This window comes from Armigeres subalbatus, chromosome 1, assembly GCF_024139115.2.
Source record: "Armigeres subalbatus isolate Guangzhou_Male chromosome 1, GZ_Asu_2, whole genome shotgun sequence".
NCBI classification, from domain to species: domain Eukaryota; kingdom Metazoa; phylum Arthropoda; class Insecta; order Diptera; family Culicidae; genus Armigeres; species Armigeres subalbatus.
In genome coordinates this window covers 246860494-246878691 of record NC_085139.1, presented here as the reverse complement: position 1 = coordinate 246878691, position 18198 = coordinate 246860494, and the positions used below count along the sequence as shown (strand labels likewise).

The following is an 18198-nucleotide window of genomic DNA, read 5'->3' as shown; positions in this document are numbered from 1 at the left end:
AGCAGGTGCTGTTAGCAAGGCTGTACAACTGAGAGTAAATCAACGGAGTGAAGCAAATTTTGAACGGTTGCAAAAAAGCAGTGCGAAATACAGGGAAGAAGAGCAAACAAATCGACGGAGAAGGGGAGTTTCTAAAACCTTCAGGGCACTGTTGTCTTCGGAATCGAGATCTGTGATCTGGAGCACGTATGAGAGGATGGGACCGTTCGGGAACGGTCCGGGTTCCCATGAGATGGATATTCGTGAATGATCTACCGCTACGGCTCGTACAATTTTCGGCTCGGACATCGGTACGCCTTGGGGCAGGGTCAGGATGATAACGCTCTGCTCCGAGATGAGGGCATCGTCACGGTTCGGGGACAGAATCAGAGCAACTCGAAACTGAAAAAAAAAACATTCGATAGATATCATTCTATTTGAGCAGAAGTTAAGTGAGATCCTACCCGATATTTGGTGTAAGGCTGCAGATTGTCAACTCGAATGGTGGAGTTGTCGCCCATGCTTTGGTTCCGGCAGAACTTCCAGTCACCGGCGACCTCCTCGTAGCGCCACTGCACCAGGTAGCTGCGAGGTCCATGGCTTTTGTGCCTCGAAAGCTGCACCAATCGCTCTGGAATTTCCCACTCCAGTGACAGTGAAGTCGCTGTCAAACTGTCGGCCACCAGCGCCGGCGCCGGTGGTGACCCAATCTCCGATTTGAGCCACTTGAAGTACCGCTGCAATGCATCGTTGCATCCCATGACGCAGTAGAGCTCCTTCGGCTCGAACAGCTCCTGGTCGGTTTTGTTCTACGGAAACGAAATCGTGAATGTGCATTGAAAACATTCGAAAGATATTTTTAAACAACTTACGCAAACATTCTGACACGAAGACTCCAATGCTAGCTCCCACAACCGACAGCCGACTCCGCACTGCAAATAGACGAGATGAGGAAACGATCGTTAATTCATTATCTTTCAACGCAGGATTGATAGCGTCGCATCAATGAAGCACATTTAACTCAAGATTTGATTTAATTACTTTATTAAATGGAGTCGACCTTGCCAAATTTGCGTCCCAAATACGTTCTCTTCTGATAAGAGCAAGCCATAAAAAAAAGTGATAGATGCGAAATGGCTAGCCCTAAGTCTTCGGGTTCAACGCCGTCAAGCAATCGACGGAATCGCTCCGTACGTCTGTGGCTCAGCAGCACTACAATCTTCTCTAAATCATTGCCGTTAATAGACCTAATGCGCTGATTGCGCGCGGCTCGTCTCCGTCCACTAACGAGCGCTACTGTCTCAATGGGCACTTCTTGTTAGCGTGCGCGACAACTCGGACAAATTCCGGAAGGCGTAGGAGTTCCCCAGCACGCGTGCCATCCCGACCGAGTGCAGTTAATCGACGGTCGAAAGCTACGCAAGCCAAAGAAGCCTCAATCTAGTGGCGGCCATTTGATGCCACCAAATCAACTCGGCACAGCCAACTGAGCAAATATACATTCGAGCTGCGCGCCTCCTGGCCAGTGACAGTTGCTTTGTTTACGTCGTTAATTGAAACGAAATTTGGGCGACACGTGTTCGGAATCTGGTCCGGAGACGTCACCATCACAGCAGCCAGCAGCCAGCGGTTGCGCAACCACCTCATGAGCTGAATTCAATGACAAAGCTATTTCGCCCGGCAGCATATGTGTGCTGTGTATGATCCCATTCATATGATAAGATGATCTCCGGCAGCAGCGGCGGATGCTATTCATAAGATGCTTTGAGAAAAATTCTCACAGCGTAGTACTGGACCAGAACGCAACGTTTCTAACTAGCGAATGATGGATTGAATAGGAATTTGCTTCTTGGAAAAAGGCATTTCTCATTCGAGAAACATTTGTTCGGCCCTGCACCCAGTTCGATTCATTTTAGCGCCAGTTTTGGTGATTGGTTTATTAATCAAAACTGTCGGTGCGTTTTACATCATATTCCCTCTCAAGACCTTATAGAGAGTGCGCTTCCCAATGTAAGTCAGTTTATGACCAATGAGCTGTAAATGAACCACCCACGATCGCAATTTTTAACTGAAATTGGGATCCAAAAGCCGCACGAGCCTTCCAAAACAAAAACAAGTAGGGATGTGTGTGGTGTCAACAACATTCTGAATATGCACAAGCTCGTGCAACAATTCCTAGCACGCATTCAAACATTGTACAATATCGGAGAAAAAACTGACCGCAAGTTAAAAATCGTTCACATGTTTGTTGTCGTCTTTGTTTTTTGTTTTCCTAAACCTTGGTCCCATAAATCAGACGCTATCTGCACAGGGTCTTCCCATCCCATCGGGTGTTTATTTTGATGCAACCCTTCGCGTTTATCTGATGGCCATAAAACAACCCAAAACCGAAACGCCATGTGTCCTAGGACGGACGGACGGTCCACACACGCATATAGGGAAAGACCGCACCCGAATCGACCGACTGGAAGCCACTTGCCAAATTGTAGGCATTTGTCGTCATCCTCGCGCTGTTGGTTCTCTTTCGATTTTGTTCCTCATTTTCTCAAATACCATCGCCGCCACTAATCATCTAATCCTCAAGTGGGTTTTGCGACGGCGCGCTGTAGAATCGGCGCCGATCATCTGCTGGATGAAAAGAAGCAGTAGGCCCACATGAGGTAGTCACATCACATCCATGGCCTACTATGTAGATACGCGCAACTTACTCTATTTGCTGCACTTGAGTTTGAGGTTGTTTACGGATTGCTTTTGAAATTGTAAACAAGGAAAGTGAAAAGTGACGTTTTAGGAGGAATTTCCCACCCATTTCACTGCTGGCGCTGGCTGGCGCAATGAATTACAATTTGTTTACAAGTGCAACTGTGCAACGGATCGGGTGCGTTAGTCAAGTGCAGCATTTTTTACTCCGCGTCCTAATGATGATTAACAGATAATCTTCTAACAAATTAGATCTGTGTGTCACTGCGCCACGCTGCCGCCGCCACCGGCAATTCAAGAAGTGTTACTGATCAGGGATGCCAGAGAATATTTTCAAATGTCTTCACAGTCGTTTAAATATGTCTTCAAATGTCTTCAATATAAAAAGGCATTATAGGCATTCAATATAAAAAGGCATATAAGGGCATCTTTAGTAATGTTACAGTTATAGTTATATTTATTTCCCGAGTTTTACTTTTTATAACTGTCAAAGATATAAAACAAGAAATGCATCTTCAGTAGCAGTTATAAGCTGCACATGTTTTATACTGGAAAACGTAAAAATAATCTTCCGAGGCCAATTCAAATGTCAAACTGTTATGATGTCGATGAAATAGTATTTTTGTAGCTGATGACGTCATCTTCTATTGTTTTGAACGAAATAAAACTCGAGTAAATTCTGTTGCAAATTTGTGCAAAAATACAACTGAGCAGTATTCCAGTTATAAATTTCCCGACGAAACTGTTCGAATTTTTAAAACTATAACGTCTGTTGAAGATGGCATTTTTACAGTTTCAATTATATTTCCTAACTCCCATACAATTTATAACTCTACTAAAGATGCCCTTAGCGAGAAATTTAAAAATCCAATAGGTTTGTAAATTCAATCATGTCCTTATTGTATAGATGTGGAATAAAGTTATTATTTTTAAACATTCAAATTGATAGAATTCAGGAGAATATTCTATAAAATTTTCACGAGATAGTGTATAACGAGTTTCTCCTGGATTTTAGTTAAAGTCTGGTTAAAGTTCCACCGGATTTTTTAACTGAATTTCCATGTGGAATTCTTCCAAATTTATTTTTAAAGAACATCCAGACGAAATTTCCCGAAGAATTCCTGTTGGAAAACCCAGAGGATTTACTGAAGAAACTTCTGGAGAAATTTCTGAAGGAACTTACGGAGGAATTGCTGAAGGATTTTCAAAAGGAATTCTTGGAGAAACTTAAGAAGATATTTCTATAGGAACTTCGGGATGTATTCCGGAGGGATTTTTTGGAGAAATTTCTGAACGATATTCCTGAGGAATTACTGAATATACGATGGAATTCCTGAAGAAATTTCTAGAGAAACTTCCGAAGGAATTCTTGGAAGTAGTTCCGGAGGAATTCCTGAAAGAACTGCTGGAGGAATTCGTGGAGGAACTACCGGAGTAGTTAAGGAGGATCTTCCGAAGGAATTCTTGGATGTTCTTTCACTGGAATTCTCGGACGACCTTACGGAGGAGAAAAGAAGAAATTCCAAAGAAGAAATTCCAAAGGTATTCCTGAAGGATTTTTCGGAGAAATTCCTGAAACTTCCGGACAAATTCGTGTAGGAAATTTGGGAGGAATTTCAGAAACAACACTAGAACGATTTTTTGGAGAAATTCATAAAGGAATTCTCAGATAAAATACTGGAAGAATGTCCAAAGATATTTCTTGAAGAATTACCAAAGGAATTCAAGGAAGAATTTAGCGAAGGTGTGTAATAAGTTTCCTCCGGATTTCTTTTAAGAGCATTTTCCTGTAGTAATTTACCATGGAAGATCTGAGAAATATCTATTTAACACCAAAACAATTTCAATTTCTTGTCGACATTCGTAAGAATTTCATATGAAAATTAATTGAGGCTAATTTCTTGTGGAAATCAAAAGGGATTTGGGAGCTCAGTAAAACTTGTGAAAATTAAGAAGAATTTCCCGTTTAATATTTGGAGTATTTCCTTTATTTCTTTTTAACGGAAATTATTATAAATTTCCACGATAATTTTAACTGAATTTTCAATTTCAATTCTCTTAAATTTAGAAAAGAAATTCGTCATCGGAAATTCTCCTTATAAAATTCACGAAATATTCTTCTAAATTTTCACTGAGAAGTCTTTCAAAAATCCACGGGAAATTCAAAGAGTTTCCCGGCGGATATTTAGAGGAATGTGGAATGATGGTATGCATATACCATTCAGAATGAATTTAGAAAAAAAAAACCTGGTTCTAGCTCAAAAATTGAATAGATTAAATCTAGTCATAGAAGAATTTAGTCTATGTTTGCCGCAAATTAGATAGGTCATTGCGATCCGAAATGATCGAAATACCTTTTTAAAGACGCCGCCAAGAAAAATACAAACGAATGCTACCATCGGGATTTTTTTCACCAGCGCACAGCTCAAAGTTAAGTGTGTATGAGGTCTTAAATGCGTTGCAGTTATCAATCGGCTAGTGTGAATGTATTTAATGTTTGAGATTCTAAGCTCGAGACAAAGACTATTATAACTTTTGTAATATTTATATATCTAGTTTACATAGAGGTCGCAGAATTTATAAGCTTATAAGTAAGTAAGTAATGAAATTGTATTTTATATTCGCTGGCTTATTGATTGTCTTCAAATAAGTAGATAAGTCTTCAATTTTTTTGAAAAGTCTTCAAAATGTCTTCACGAAATAAATGTCTTCACAGAGATTCAAATGTCTTCAAATTGAAGACATGTCTTCAAATCTGGCATCTCTGTTACTGATGATATGCTGCTGAATGGGGCTTTTCACAAATTACGTAACGCTATAGGGGGGAAGGAGGGGGTCAGGTCAATCGTTACGATCCATACAAAAAAAAATAACCTTTCATACAAAACCTTTGTTACGAGAGGGAGGGTGGGGATCCAAAATCATCAAATTTAGCGTAACGTACAGTATCCCCCCGCTTATCCGGACCTCACTAATCCGACGACTCGTCAATCCGGATCTCGCTAGTTCGGAATTTTCCGGATTAAAAAGTATCAACACTCATTTAAACACATTATGCTGTCAGTTTTCAATTTTGTACTGTGATTTTGTTTTGGTTCATTCGTATTGATCTGACAGTCGGATAAACGAGAGAAACCTCGATAGTCCGGCCATACATTTGTCGGATCAGCGGGGGTATACTGTAATTGGTAAAAGAACCCAGAAAACTTAATCGATTAGTCGAATAAGGCCATCACAAATCTTTAATGAAAACTATGTTCTAGTGGTCTCTGAAAAGTCATGGGGAGGGAGGGGGGGTGGTCGGTTGTTTTACGGTGGAGTAATAAGAATAAATAAAATTAAAAAAAAACTAAAAACTTCTAGGATCTGTTATATAGGGTTTCTTACCCCATTCCCGGCCTAACATGCGTACGACTACATTATTTAATTGATATTTATGACAGGAAGCAACTTTTCCTGAATTTTGTGAGCTGAATAATACTGCATTGGGGTTCACTTCTGTTAAAAAAAATAGCTATTCGTGCTAAATGTCGCTCAAAAAAGCTTTTATTTGATTTAAATTAACGAGGTGCAGCACTCATTTCAGTTATAGCGATTCCCATTCCGGCATACAAAAAACCAGTTCCCGGCCTAAGCAAAATTTCACTCAATCTCTCAACATTTTACTCTCATTCTCTCTCGGGACGGTAGAAAATGCGACGTAAACAAAAATATTCACGTTCCACGACAACAAGATGCCACATGATATTATTCATAATCATTTTTATTTGGTTGAGAAGATATATTTACTCATCCAAATGTCTTCCAAACAATATATTTTTCGCTTTTTAAAATCGAGAGAATTATAAATAACATGATAGCGTCAACGTATTAGACAATTTTCCTATTAACGATGAAGGATCATTTTCATAATCCTGGCCTTTTGGCAGCACGGTGCGGCTAGAAGTTTTTGGGCCGAGGTGAATTTTTGTTCGGTCCGAGAATACATTTAAAAATGTATTCTAATATGTTTCAATAAGTTCTAGTGAAACGAAAAATTAAGAAGAATTGAAGCGCGTGTGTTTAGAATTATGGTGTGGTGATTAGCAGCTTCAAGCGATGGTTGTATCGAGTACTGTGACGATTTTCAGGTAGGTGTTTATTCGATGATACCGTTTTGTAAAAGTGGAAAGAATCACTCCGGCTCAGTGGTGTGGCATCGGAGAGCGAAATTTTGAATTCTACATTTTTATTTTCTACAATTGGATCAATTAGGAGTAAAACAAGTGATAGAAAAATATTGAGTATTGTGAAAAATAAATGGGAGACTTTTTAAAAATTATCAACCATAAACCTACGACTTCCAAACAGTATAAATCATTAGTTTTCTGTGCAGTGAGCCGGGAACCGGGTCCATAGGCCCAAGTAGTGATTTACCCTAATGTTTTAAAAATTCTCAAAATTAAAAAAAATAAGAGGAGGGAAGAGACAAAATTGTTTTTAAATATTCGTATCGGCCTAAATAGAAGAAAAAATTCTTCCGAGACCAATGCTTTCCATAAATACGCATTTTGTTTATTACTTTCGCTCAAACGCGCGTTTTTAAGTTATAATATTAAGGTGATTATAGAAGGAATCCCGTGGTGAATTTCAAATTCACCACACGTTTATCTACATACATTTCCAAAAGCCCGAATCTGGCGTAATAGTTTTCGTACAGTGCCGAAGCTCAAATAATGATTGTTCAGCATAACTAAGCAAAGGATCTACCAATATTTCAGCCCCATACGCGTTATGGTTCTTTCATCTCGTGCTCTTGAAACAAATATTGGAAAAGCACGTGGTTTACAAAATGGCCGATTTCTGGCTTTATTGTATAATCACCTTAAACACCGTTATCGCATGAGAGCAAATGTGACTGTGACTGTTTACAGACGACTCTCCACGTGTCGATGTTCTATATCTCGATATCACTCCCTGTGTCGATGGTTTTGTCGGTCCCTTCAATCTACATACATTTGGGCATTCTACATCTCGATAATCTAAAAACACCTTAATAAAGATTAAAAAAAAAATCTCTATAATCTCCCATCTCGATATCTCGCTATCACGATGTGTTCTGGTCATATTTTGTTCAGGGTTCTCTCTCCCTATGTCGATATATTTATTCATATTTCTAGGCTACTAGACCATTTTTGGACAATAACAAACACACGAACAACTATAGCTGACATTTGTTTTGTTGTCGTTTTTTATAGCAAAGAGATTTTTTAAATCTAGTACCCATTCTATTTTCCTTCAATTTCTTGATCTCTGCTTTAGCAACCCTATAACCAGAGACCGGCGGAGTGAAAAACTGTCGAAATGGCAACGTATGAAAATGCATGAAATCGTGAAAATAATACTGGCAATACTTGAACTTTTTGCTTACTTCTTATGGGTGCAAAAAGTAAACAAGTCGAATCGGAACCGCTTTTGACGGTTCGATTGGAAACAAGATGGCGTCTTCGCAGATCTCTTATTGTAGTATTTCTACTCTCCTTATCTCGATGGCCCCTTTAATATCGAGATGTGGAAAGGCGACTGTAGTTTCAACGAAAATAGGATGACGGACTTTGTAGGAATTGTTGAATATTTGGTAGCACTGCTGCAAAATTGGCCAAAATATATGTTTTTGACTTCGAATCTCTAAATGATCGCTGAACTATCGTTGCTATTAGCAAAGGATAAGGCAGAAATAGCGGAGACATTATTTTCAGTTCAGAAAACAAGCATAGCCAGTCGGGAAATACCTGCGGAACTCCCTCAAGTAGTTCCTCCGGAAGATCCACCAGAAATTCTTTCGAAAGTTCCTCGAAGAATTTCTACGAAAGTTCCTCGAAAAATTCCCCAGAAAGATCCTCAAAAAATCCCCCGGAAGTTCATCAAGGAATTGCTCCGGAGGTTCCTCCAGGAATTCGTCCAGAAGATCGTCCAGCAGTTCCTCCGGAAGCTTCTCCGGAAACTTCCTCCGAAAGTTCCTTCAGAAATTCCTTCAGAAGTTATTCCAGGAATTCCTTCAAAAGTTCCTCCAGGAATTTATCCTAAAATCCATCAGCAATTTCTCCAAAAATTCCTCCAGAAATTCCTCCGGAAGTTCCTGATGGAATACCTTGGGAAGTTCATCCAGGAATACCTCCTTAAGTTCCTCCAGGAATTCTTCCACAAATCCTCCAGGAATTCCTCCGGAAAGTCCTCTAGGAATTCCTCCGAGAGTTCCTCCAGGAATTCCTCCGAAAGTTCCTCCAGAAGTTCCTCCAGGAATTTCTCCGGAGGTTCCTCCAGGAATTCCTCCGGAAGCTCCTCCAGGAATTCCTCCAGAAGTTCCTCCAGGAATTCCTCCGGAAGTTCCTCCAGGAATTCCTCCGGAAGTTCCTCCAGGAATTCCTCCGGAAGTTCCTCCAGGAATTCCTCCGGAAGTTCCTCCAGGAATTCCTCCGGAAGTTCCTCCAGGAATTCCTCCGGAAGTTCCTCCAGGAATTCCTCTGGAAGTTCCTCCAGGAATTCCTCCGAAAGTTCCTCCAGGAATTCCTCCGAAAGTTCCTCCAGGAATTCCTCCGGAAGTTATTCCAGGAATTCCTCCGGAAGTTCCTAAAGGAATTCCACCAGGAGTTCCTCCAGGAAATTCTCCGGGAGTTCGTCCACGAATTCCTCCGGAAGTTCCTCCAGGAATTCCTCCCGAAGTTCCTAACGGAAATCCTCCGGAAGTTCCTCCAGGAATTCCTCTGGAAGTTCCTCCAGGAATTCCTCTGGAAGTTCCTTCAGGAATTCCTCTGGAAGTTCCTCCAGGAATTCCTCCGGAAGTTCCTCCAGGAATTCCTCCGGAAGTTCCTCCAGGAATTCCTCCGGAAGTTCCTCCAGGAATTCCTCCGGAAGTTCCTCCGGAAGTTCCTCCAGGAATTCCTCCGGAAGTTCCTCCAGGAATTCCTCCGGAAGTTCCTCCAGGAATTCCTCCGGAAGTTCCTCCAGGAATTCCTCCGGAAGTTCCTCCAGGAATTCCTCCGGAAGTTCCTCCAGGAATTCCTCCGGAAGTTCCTCCAGGAATTCCTCCGGAAGTTCCTCCAGGAATTCCTCCGGAAGTTCCTCCAGGAATTCCTCCGGAAGTTCCTCCAGGAATTCCTCCGGAAGTTCCTCCAGGAATTCCTCCGGAAGTTCCTCCAGGAATTCCTCCGGAAGTTCCTCCAGGAAATCGTCCAGAAGATCCTCCAGGAGTTCCTCCGGAAGCTTTTCCAGAAACTCCTTAGGAAGTTCCTCCAAAAACTCCTCCAGAAATTCCTCAGGAAGTTCCTCCTGAAATTCCTCCGGAAGTTCTTCCAGAAATTCCTCTGGAAATTCCTCCAGAATTTCCTCCGAAAGTTCCTCCAAGAATTTTTTTGGAAGATCTTCCAGGAGTTCGTCCAGAAGTTCTTCAAGGAATACCTTAGGAAGTTCATTCAGGAATACCTCCGGAAGTTCCTCCAGGAATTCTTCCAGAAAATCTTCCAGGAATTCCTCCGAAAGTTTCTTCAGGAAATCCTCCGGAAGTTCCTCCAGGAATTCCTTCGGAATATCCTACAGGATTTCCTCCAGAAGTTCCTCACAATTTCCACCAGGACTATCTCAGGAAGTTCCTTGAAGAATTTCTCCAGAAGTTCCTCCAAGAATACCTCCGGCAGTGCCTTCAGGAATTCCTCCGAAAGATCTTCAAGGAGTACTTCCGGAAGTTCTTTGAGGAATTCCTTCAAAAGCTCCTCGAATAATTCCTCCAGAAAGTCCTCCAGGAATACCTCAGAAAGTTCCTTTTGGAATTCATCCGAAATTCCCTCATGAATTCCTCTCGATGTTCCTACAAGAATTTTTCGGAAAGTTTTCAAGGAATTCACCCGGAAGATCCTCTACGGATTCCTTCGGGAGTTTCTCCACGAATTCCTCCGGAAGTTGCACCAGGAATTCCTCCAAAAGTTCCGTCAGGAATTCCTCAAAAAGTTCCTCCAGCAGTTCTTCGGAAAGTTAATCCAGGAATACCTCGGGAAGTTCCTCCAGGAATACCAGAGATTCTTCAGGAATTCGGATGCTCCTTTAAAATTTCATCCAGATGTTTCTCCAAAAATTCCTCCCGAAGTTCCCACAGAAATTGCTTGGAAAGTTCTTCCAGGAATGCGTCCGGAACTTCCTCCAGGAATTCGTTCGAAAGTTTCTCCAGGATTTCCTCCGAGAGTTCCTTCAATAATTCCTTCAGAAACTCATCTAGAAGTTCCTCCAGGAATTCGTCTGGAAGTTCGTTCCTCCAGGGATTCGTTCAGAACATCCCACGGGATATCCTCCGGAAATTTCTCATGGGCTTCCTTTGGAAGTTTCTTCAGAAGTTCCTCAAGGAGTTTTTCCAGAAGTTTCTTCAGGAATTCCCTTGGAAATTCGTCCAGGACTTCTTCCAGGAGTTCCTCCGCATGTTCCTCCAGGTATTCCTCCGAAAGCTACTACAGGAATTCATCCGAAAGTTATTCCAGAAGTTTCTCCAGGAATTCGTCCGGAAGATTCTCCGAGAATTCCCCCAGGAAATTCCGTCAAAAATGTATAGGGGATCCTCCAAGAATTCCCCCTTCTCGAAGTTTGCTCACGAAATAACCTGAGAAGTCCAGTAACTTCTAAAATAATTACCCATGGAATTCCTTCCGATATTCTCTTTGAAATTCCTCCAGAAACTCCTCCAAGAACACTTCATAAACTACTTTGCATAAATCTACACCAATTATCACGTAATTTCTTCAAATATTTCTTTTGAATTCTTTCCGAAATTCACATGGAATTCCCCTAACCCACCTTCCGGAAATTCTTCGGAAAATTTGTCAAGGGGTTCTTGAAGTACTTCTTATGAAAATTAAATTTCGAAATCTAGATCTAGAAAATCTCACGCACATTCTTCTGAGAATTTTCATCATCCACCTCATACTTGGTGTGGGTAGCATTAACCATAATCAGCACCGGCTTATTGATGGTTCCGGTCTGTGTGCAATTAGTTGGTGCTCCTTACACTACGCCCTTGCCTGGAAATCTCATCAGTAGTAGACGCTTTAATGATTCCATGTTTATCACTGGATCTCACTAAACTTTGGCGTGAACTATATGTGGACCGGAAAAAAGCTCATAGGAAAACTTCAAAATGATACGTGTCAGAACATTTGTTATGCTGCTATCTGGCAATTTTGCAAATAAGACGAAAGTTCTTCACCAAGGGGCTTGTGGAACAACTTGAAGTTTGTTGAACACTTCTCAATTCGGTGGAGCATTTTATTCGAAATGCTGAGCCGTGTTGGCGCTCACTTCCAATAGAGATGATTAGATTGCTAGAAAAACAGGGAAATATATTGCAATAGATAAAAAAAAATGGTCGCAGTAATGAAAATACCCTGTATATCGATGTAAAAAAGGAAATCCTATAGCATCGCTGTAAGTATCCAACTGGAAGCAAGGTAAGGGCCAACTATCGAGAAGTATAACGGCCAGAAATATCAAATACCTACTGCTAAAACGTAGCGTGCCTCCACTTCTGGTCATATATTTCTCAACTTAAACTTCTGCTCTGGCTTTACTTCGGAAAAAACGGCAAATTGTTTTCTCCGTCTGGTTTCTTTTTTTCAAACACATGTATTGTTTACGACCAATATTGATCACCATGATCGATAAATGCAACTTGATCTTTCACCAGCAAGCTGCTGCCCATCAGCTCTCAGTAGACTCAAATTAGCCATTTCGTCATCAGACAGCGAATTGGCTGGTCATCAATTAATTTATGATCTTTGGTTAGCCAGTGCAGATCATTGGTTCGATTTGCCTATTCGAACGACGAATGGAACCACTTGAGTCGGAAGATGATTAATTTCCTCACAACCGGCTGGCCGCACTCCGGTTGGTTCGGCAATTCCAAACACAAAAAATAGAGCACGGCCATCTCTCCAGTTCCCACCGGATCCAGCCAATTAAGCACGTGTCCCAAGTCAATTGGCGGCAACCATTTCGGAAGACCATGGGTCAACGTTCAAATCTATTCTAAATTTCCATTTGTTTTTTTTTGTATGTTTAAAAGGAAAACAGATTACCCCGAAAACGAACGAGTTGAACACCCGCCGCCAGCCAACTGATGCTGTTCCAACAACGTTGACAATAACGCACAGATTCAATTAGGCAACTCTTCCCGTTCCGAATCCGACGGCCTATCCAGCATTAAAACATGCGTTAATTGAACTTAATTTGTTCCACTCTGTGTCAGACGGATCGTCGTCGTTTCCGAAGCAGAGAATTGACAGCTTACCGTAAATAGCATTCTCGATTTCAGTGTTTATTTGTGTTTCACTCCTGCGGTTTGTTCTAACGATAAATCAATTTTATCCCTAAAAGTTGGGGGAGAATGTCCATCCGTCGATGATTGAAAGGGAGCCGCAAGGTATCCAAACGGATTACGTTAGTTCAGACAATGCAGTGCGGATGATTGATGGGACGGGTTACACCGTTGCCGGGTCGCTCTCGGCTGCTCTGGAGTAGAGCGTTCAGAGGGCGACAAGCGACGACATCGAGAAAGAGCAACATGTCAGACGTTAATGTTATGACAGACCAGCATCAAGGTTGACACATGTCGCTGGATGTTGCGTCTTTGCTAGTGCTGGTTCACATCATCCGTCACCTTGTTTTCGTCACGTTGTTGGTTCGATGGCTTGCCTCGCTGGTTGAAAAAAAATCTTTGGTGGAAACTGTTCGGCGTATGTGTGTTTTGTTTCCATGGCAATGATAATTTGTAGAATCGGGCAGAATTCCCTCATCTTCCATGCGACTCGCAGATAAATCTAACTTCCTAATTAGGTCGGGTTTTGTTCCTAAATAAGAAGGGGAGTTTTTTATTTCTTGTTTTTTTGTGGTTTTCGATCTTTGTACACTTTGTTAAATTGTGGTTGAAAGTGGAAGCTATTCTAAGATGTTATCTGAAAAAGTCGTAGCTCTTTTTGTATCAATCAAAATAGGAAGCAAACGAAAAGATCCCCTCTTTTAACCGTTTCAATGCGGATGGGTCATATATGACCCAAGACGAAAATAGGCTGTCAAAAATTGGTTTTAAGAAATAGAGCCATGGTTTCTCCAGCAAAAATGTTCAAAATTTACTGTTCCATCCAGGAAAAATATTGAATAGGTCATGTTACGGGCACCAGGACGATCTAGAGCATCCAAACTATCCTTGAGTTGTAATTTTGATGTGTTAAGCAATAAACACCATGCTTTACCATATTCTGGTTGAATCTTCAAATCTGAAAAACGTTATAATAAAATTCTGTGCCTGTCTAGCGGTATAACAGATCTATTTCAATATCTACGAAACTCCAAACAGCCCTTGAATCTAGATATTAATATTCAAATCGATTTACAAGAAGATCTACGATGTCCGACTAGCTTTATGAGTTAAAATAGCTCCACGGGACTTCGTTACACCATTATAGACACATGACAGATTTCGTTACAAAAACAGGAACATTTCTCGAAAAAACAATCACCATTTATCGTGCGACTACCAAATGTTTTTTTTATGAAGGAGATTATTATTTAGAAAATAAACTATTGATACCTTTTGGTACACTGCTTCCAAAAAGTTTACTCCTAGTGTGCCGCATGTTTTCGGCCGTGCACCAAAGCTTAACGTTTCGATTCGAATTTTATTGTTTTTGATTATCTCACAACTAAAATGAAAGTTTAACTGAAGCGATTTTTGTTGACGATCTCGCAGAATCACATCACATGGTTGCAGAAGAACAAAGAGATATTTTTTTAAGGCAATACATTTAATTTATTTTAGGATAAGTACACGCAAAAAAATGTTGCGGTCGAAACTACCATTCCGAGGGTTAATTTAAGAAAACGCACCGACGATTTTCAGCAGACAACAAACCCGTTTGATTTTACCATGCGCGCAGTAAAAATCAACTGTGGTCCTGGTGGAATGTTGTTGCAAGAACTGAATCAGTGGTGAATGTGTCCGAATGCGTGGTTAATTTAACTGAAAATTTGTGGTTGTTTTAAAAACATGGCGTAGTCTACAAAATAGTAACCGTTACCATGGAATTTTTTTCTGTGTATGGTTAAATGCGTTTGACGTAAAATACGTAGGTTACTTAACTTTTACATTTAAAAACCCTTTCAAAGACCAGTAGGATATAAATTTTGATTGAATATTTGTAACGGCCTAAGTATACAGCAAGTAAGTGTGAGAGCGCCAAGGCTTACGGGGTGCAACTTACTGCAGTTCTGATCGATTATGTAGTTGCAACAACTCTCATGTACAGCCGGTTATCAAGCTATATTCTATAACACTATAGACAATAGAAGAAACAAAAAAATGTGGATGCCATTGTGATCATAATACATAACACGTTTTTTTCGTACGTACGTACTGTGTAATGATGTCCATTGGAGCAATTCCAACTAACAAACAAGTTTCTGAACCTATGCCTTACTATGTTAAGGAATTCTGGTGTTCTAGAGTGATTTTCATATAATGATGTAAAGATGTTTCAACTAACAAACAAGCTCAAGAACCTATGAATTACTCTCTCTCCAATATCTGAACTCAAGAGTGATTTGGAGTACCATAAATATTATGGAAATGTTGTTTTTTTTGTATATACTGCAACCCCACTTGCCAACGGTAAGTGATCGCCCAGCAGAGAACGAGGTGGTAATCGCTGCGGTGATCGATATATGAGTTATGGTGGGAAAAAAATGCTTTGTTTAAATGTGAGGTTTTGTTCCAAATTAGTGTAATCTAATTTATGTTTATTCTTCTTTGTTTATTTTCTTGAATATAAATAAAATAAAAAGGCGTCTGAAGATGGTCGAGACAAAGCAGTAGACCGAAACGTCACGCAGAATTAGTTGTGTTTTTGTTCCCTGAGAAAAACCAACAAAACAACTCCATACTGAGTAACGGTGATTAAACCAATTAAATAATGGTGTAATCATGTCCCATGGGGCTTTTCCAATTAATACACTAGCTTGGAATGAATCACTCTGTTGATCTTGTAGACCTCCAGGATTTGAACTAAAAAAAAAGCTTGGAGTACCGTTGATGTTCTGGTAACACTGCGATTTCATAAAAATAGAGTAATCTCAAGTAGCAACTTCAAATAAGAATTGAGGCCTCGTAAATCGCTTTGGGGATGTTCACAAATTACGTAACGCAAATGTTCCTAGTTCCCTCCTCCTCGTAACAATGTTTGTATGAAAGATTTAATTTCTTTGTATGAACTGTAATACTTGGGCTGACCCCCTCCCTCCCCCCATAGCATTAAGTAATTTGTGAACGACTTCTTTGTTGTTAATGTACATGAAGATCTGAAATTAAGGAAGGTTTGAAAGCCCTGGGAGGTCTAAACTAAAATATTTCGATTATTATTTCATAACCGAAATATTTCGCAGAAATGAAGAATTTTCTTGAGAAAAATTGAGAAGATATTAGCAATTTAAAATGCAGAAAATGCCATCGAATACTGCAAATGTTTCAAAGAAATATAAAAAAATCCGTGAAGATAATATATTCTATATGTAAATATAATCAAAAAATCATATGGATTATTTGTTTACATCGCATTAGTTTAAATAAAATTTCCTTCTTTTATGATTTGATTTTTTCGTTTGAAAATTTTATACTTTCATAAAAATTGATTTAATATTAATTGATATTAAGGAACAATAGAATTTCTAAAATTTTTAAAGAAAATATCTAATTGTCTATAGAGAAATAAATTCCCAGCCGTAAAACGTTTCTCGTGTCTTTACATAGTTGGCGTTATGTTTGTGCTGACTCTTGGTTCATCTAACCATAAGAAATTCTGTTGGAAGTCGATGAGGCAATCTGTCCGAATTCTGAATAGAATTCTGTCGAAATCCCAAAGATAAATCAGTAAGAATTATATTTGGCCAGAAAATTGGTCTGGGGGGGGGGTCCTTAGAACATTTTGTTTCCCCTAAAAAAAATTTCTTCTAAAAATTTCGTCTCTTGGGGGGATTTTATGTCCAAACCCCCCTCCCCCCTCCCCTGGCTACACCACTGCCTTCAACAAATGTACGTATGGATTGATATGAAATGATTTCCGTTTTATTTTTGTGAACAAAATATCACAAGTCAGTCAAAAAGCCGCTTGGTGCGGTTTGGCTGAACCCCGACCTGCGGTAAGCTTTCTGTCAGAAATCCGATGGGAATTATGGTCGGGTTTCTGTTGGAAATCAGGAAGCAATTCTGTCGGAATTTCGAAGTGAATTTTGTCGGAATTCGAAATAGAAATATGTCATAATTCAGAAAGAAATTCAGTTTGAAAGCCGAAAGATTTCTGTCGGATGAATGAAAGAAATTTTGTGGGAAGTACATTTGAAATTTTATCCGAGCTTTGTATAGAATTTTTGTCGGAATTCCGTAAAAAAATCAGTCAGAATTCCAGTGGAAATTCTGTCGGAGCCCCGGCGGGAATTTCACCGAGTACTAGCGGGGATTCTGTTGGAACTCGGGTATACATTCTGTCAGAATTATGATGGACATTTGGTTGGTGGCAAAGGTGGCAATTATGTCGTCAGAATTCTGTTGACAATTTTGTCGGCATTCCGGACGGAATTGTGTCGGAGTTTAGGTAAAATTTCTGTTGAAATACCGGAAGGGATTCTGTCCAAATTCAGAAAGAAATTCATCCAGAATTCCGAAAGGATTCTTTTCGGAACTATGAAAGGTTTTCTGTCAGAATTGGATCCTGAAGCCCAACCAGGTTTGTGATTGCAAACGATGTGCATCGGTTAAGAATTCATGCATTATGATATTTAAATTGTTATACATTCAAATTCTGGTAATAACCTCAGTCAGAAAAAATAATGTTTGATACATTTCAAACAATATATGTTTTTATATCATTTCAGGACCCTATTTCGAAAGAAATTCTGTAGGAAGTGCAAAAGAAATTCTGTTGTGATTCCGAATAAAATTCTGAAAGGAATTATGATGCAATTTTGGATCGAATTCTGTTGACAGAGTTTCATTTCTTTTGGAATTCCGGGTGGGTATTCTGTCCAAATAATCTTGGGAATTTTGTTGGAGCTCCGCAGGAAATTCTGTCAGGATTATTGTGAGAATTTTGTCGGAATTCTGATGGGGGTTCTGTCAGTGAGTGCTTGATTGAATGTGTTTTGTATCGGACGCAGAACTTTCGCGAGATGCGGGTGATTAGCTCTGTTGCGTGCGGTCGGAGAGTAAATCAATCACTGCGCTGTCGATCGAGTGCGCGCTAGCTCGTGTTTTCCATCGAACGCAGAACGATCGTACGATCTTCGAAATGATTGGTTCTGCTTGTGCGGGTAACTTCGCACAAAATAATTATTTAGTTTGCTCACCAAACTTGCTATAGACTACCTTCTCATCTAAACAAACAATCCCTTCCTCGTGACGCTCATGGAGATGCAGAGTAATGTAATCAAAATAATTTTTTTTTTCGAGACGTACAC

At 40.1% G+C, this 18198-nt stretch overlaps 1 protein-coding gene across 4 annotated transcripts in view; it reads right to left on the bottom strand.

The window, feature by feature from the left end:
• Positions 1-18198, bottom strand: part of LOC134206372 (proto-oncogene tyrosine-protein kinase ROS) — a 94329-nt gene that overhangs the window by 19751 nt on the left and 56380 nt on the right. For 3 of the 4 annotated variants that reach the window (XM_062682072.1, XM_062682073.1, XM_062682074.1), the window contains exons 3-5: positions 852-911; positions 444-788; positions 139-381 (exon numbers count right to left, since the gene is read on the bottom strand). In XM_062682072.1, the coding sequence (XP_062538056.1) occupies positions 139-381; positions 444-788; positions 852-911 (648 nt within the window). The remainder of the gene's footprint in view (positions 1-138; positions 382-443; positions 789-851; positions 912-18198) is intronic. The other variant, XM_062682075.1, reaches the window with a different exon arrangement.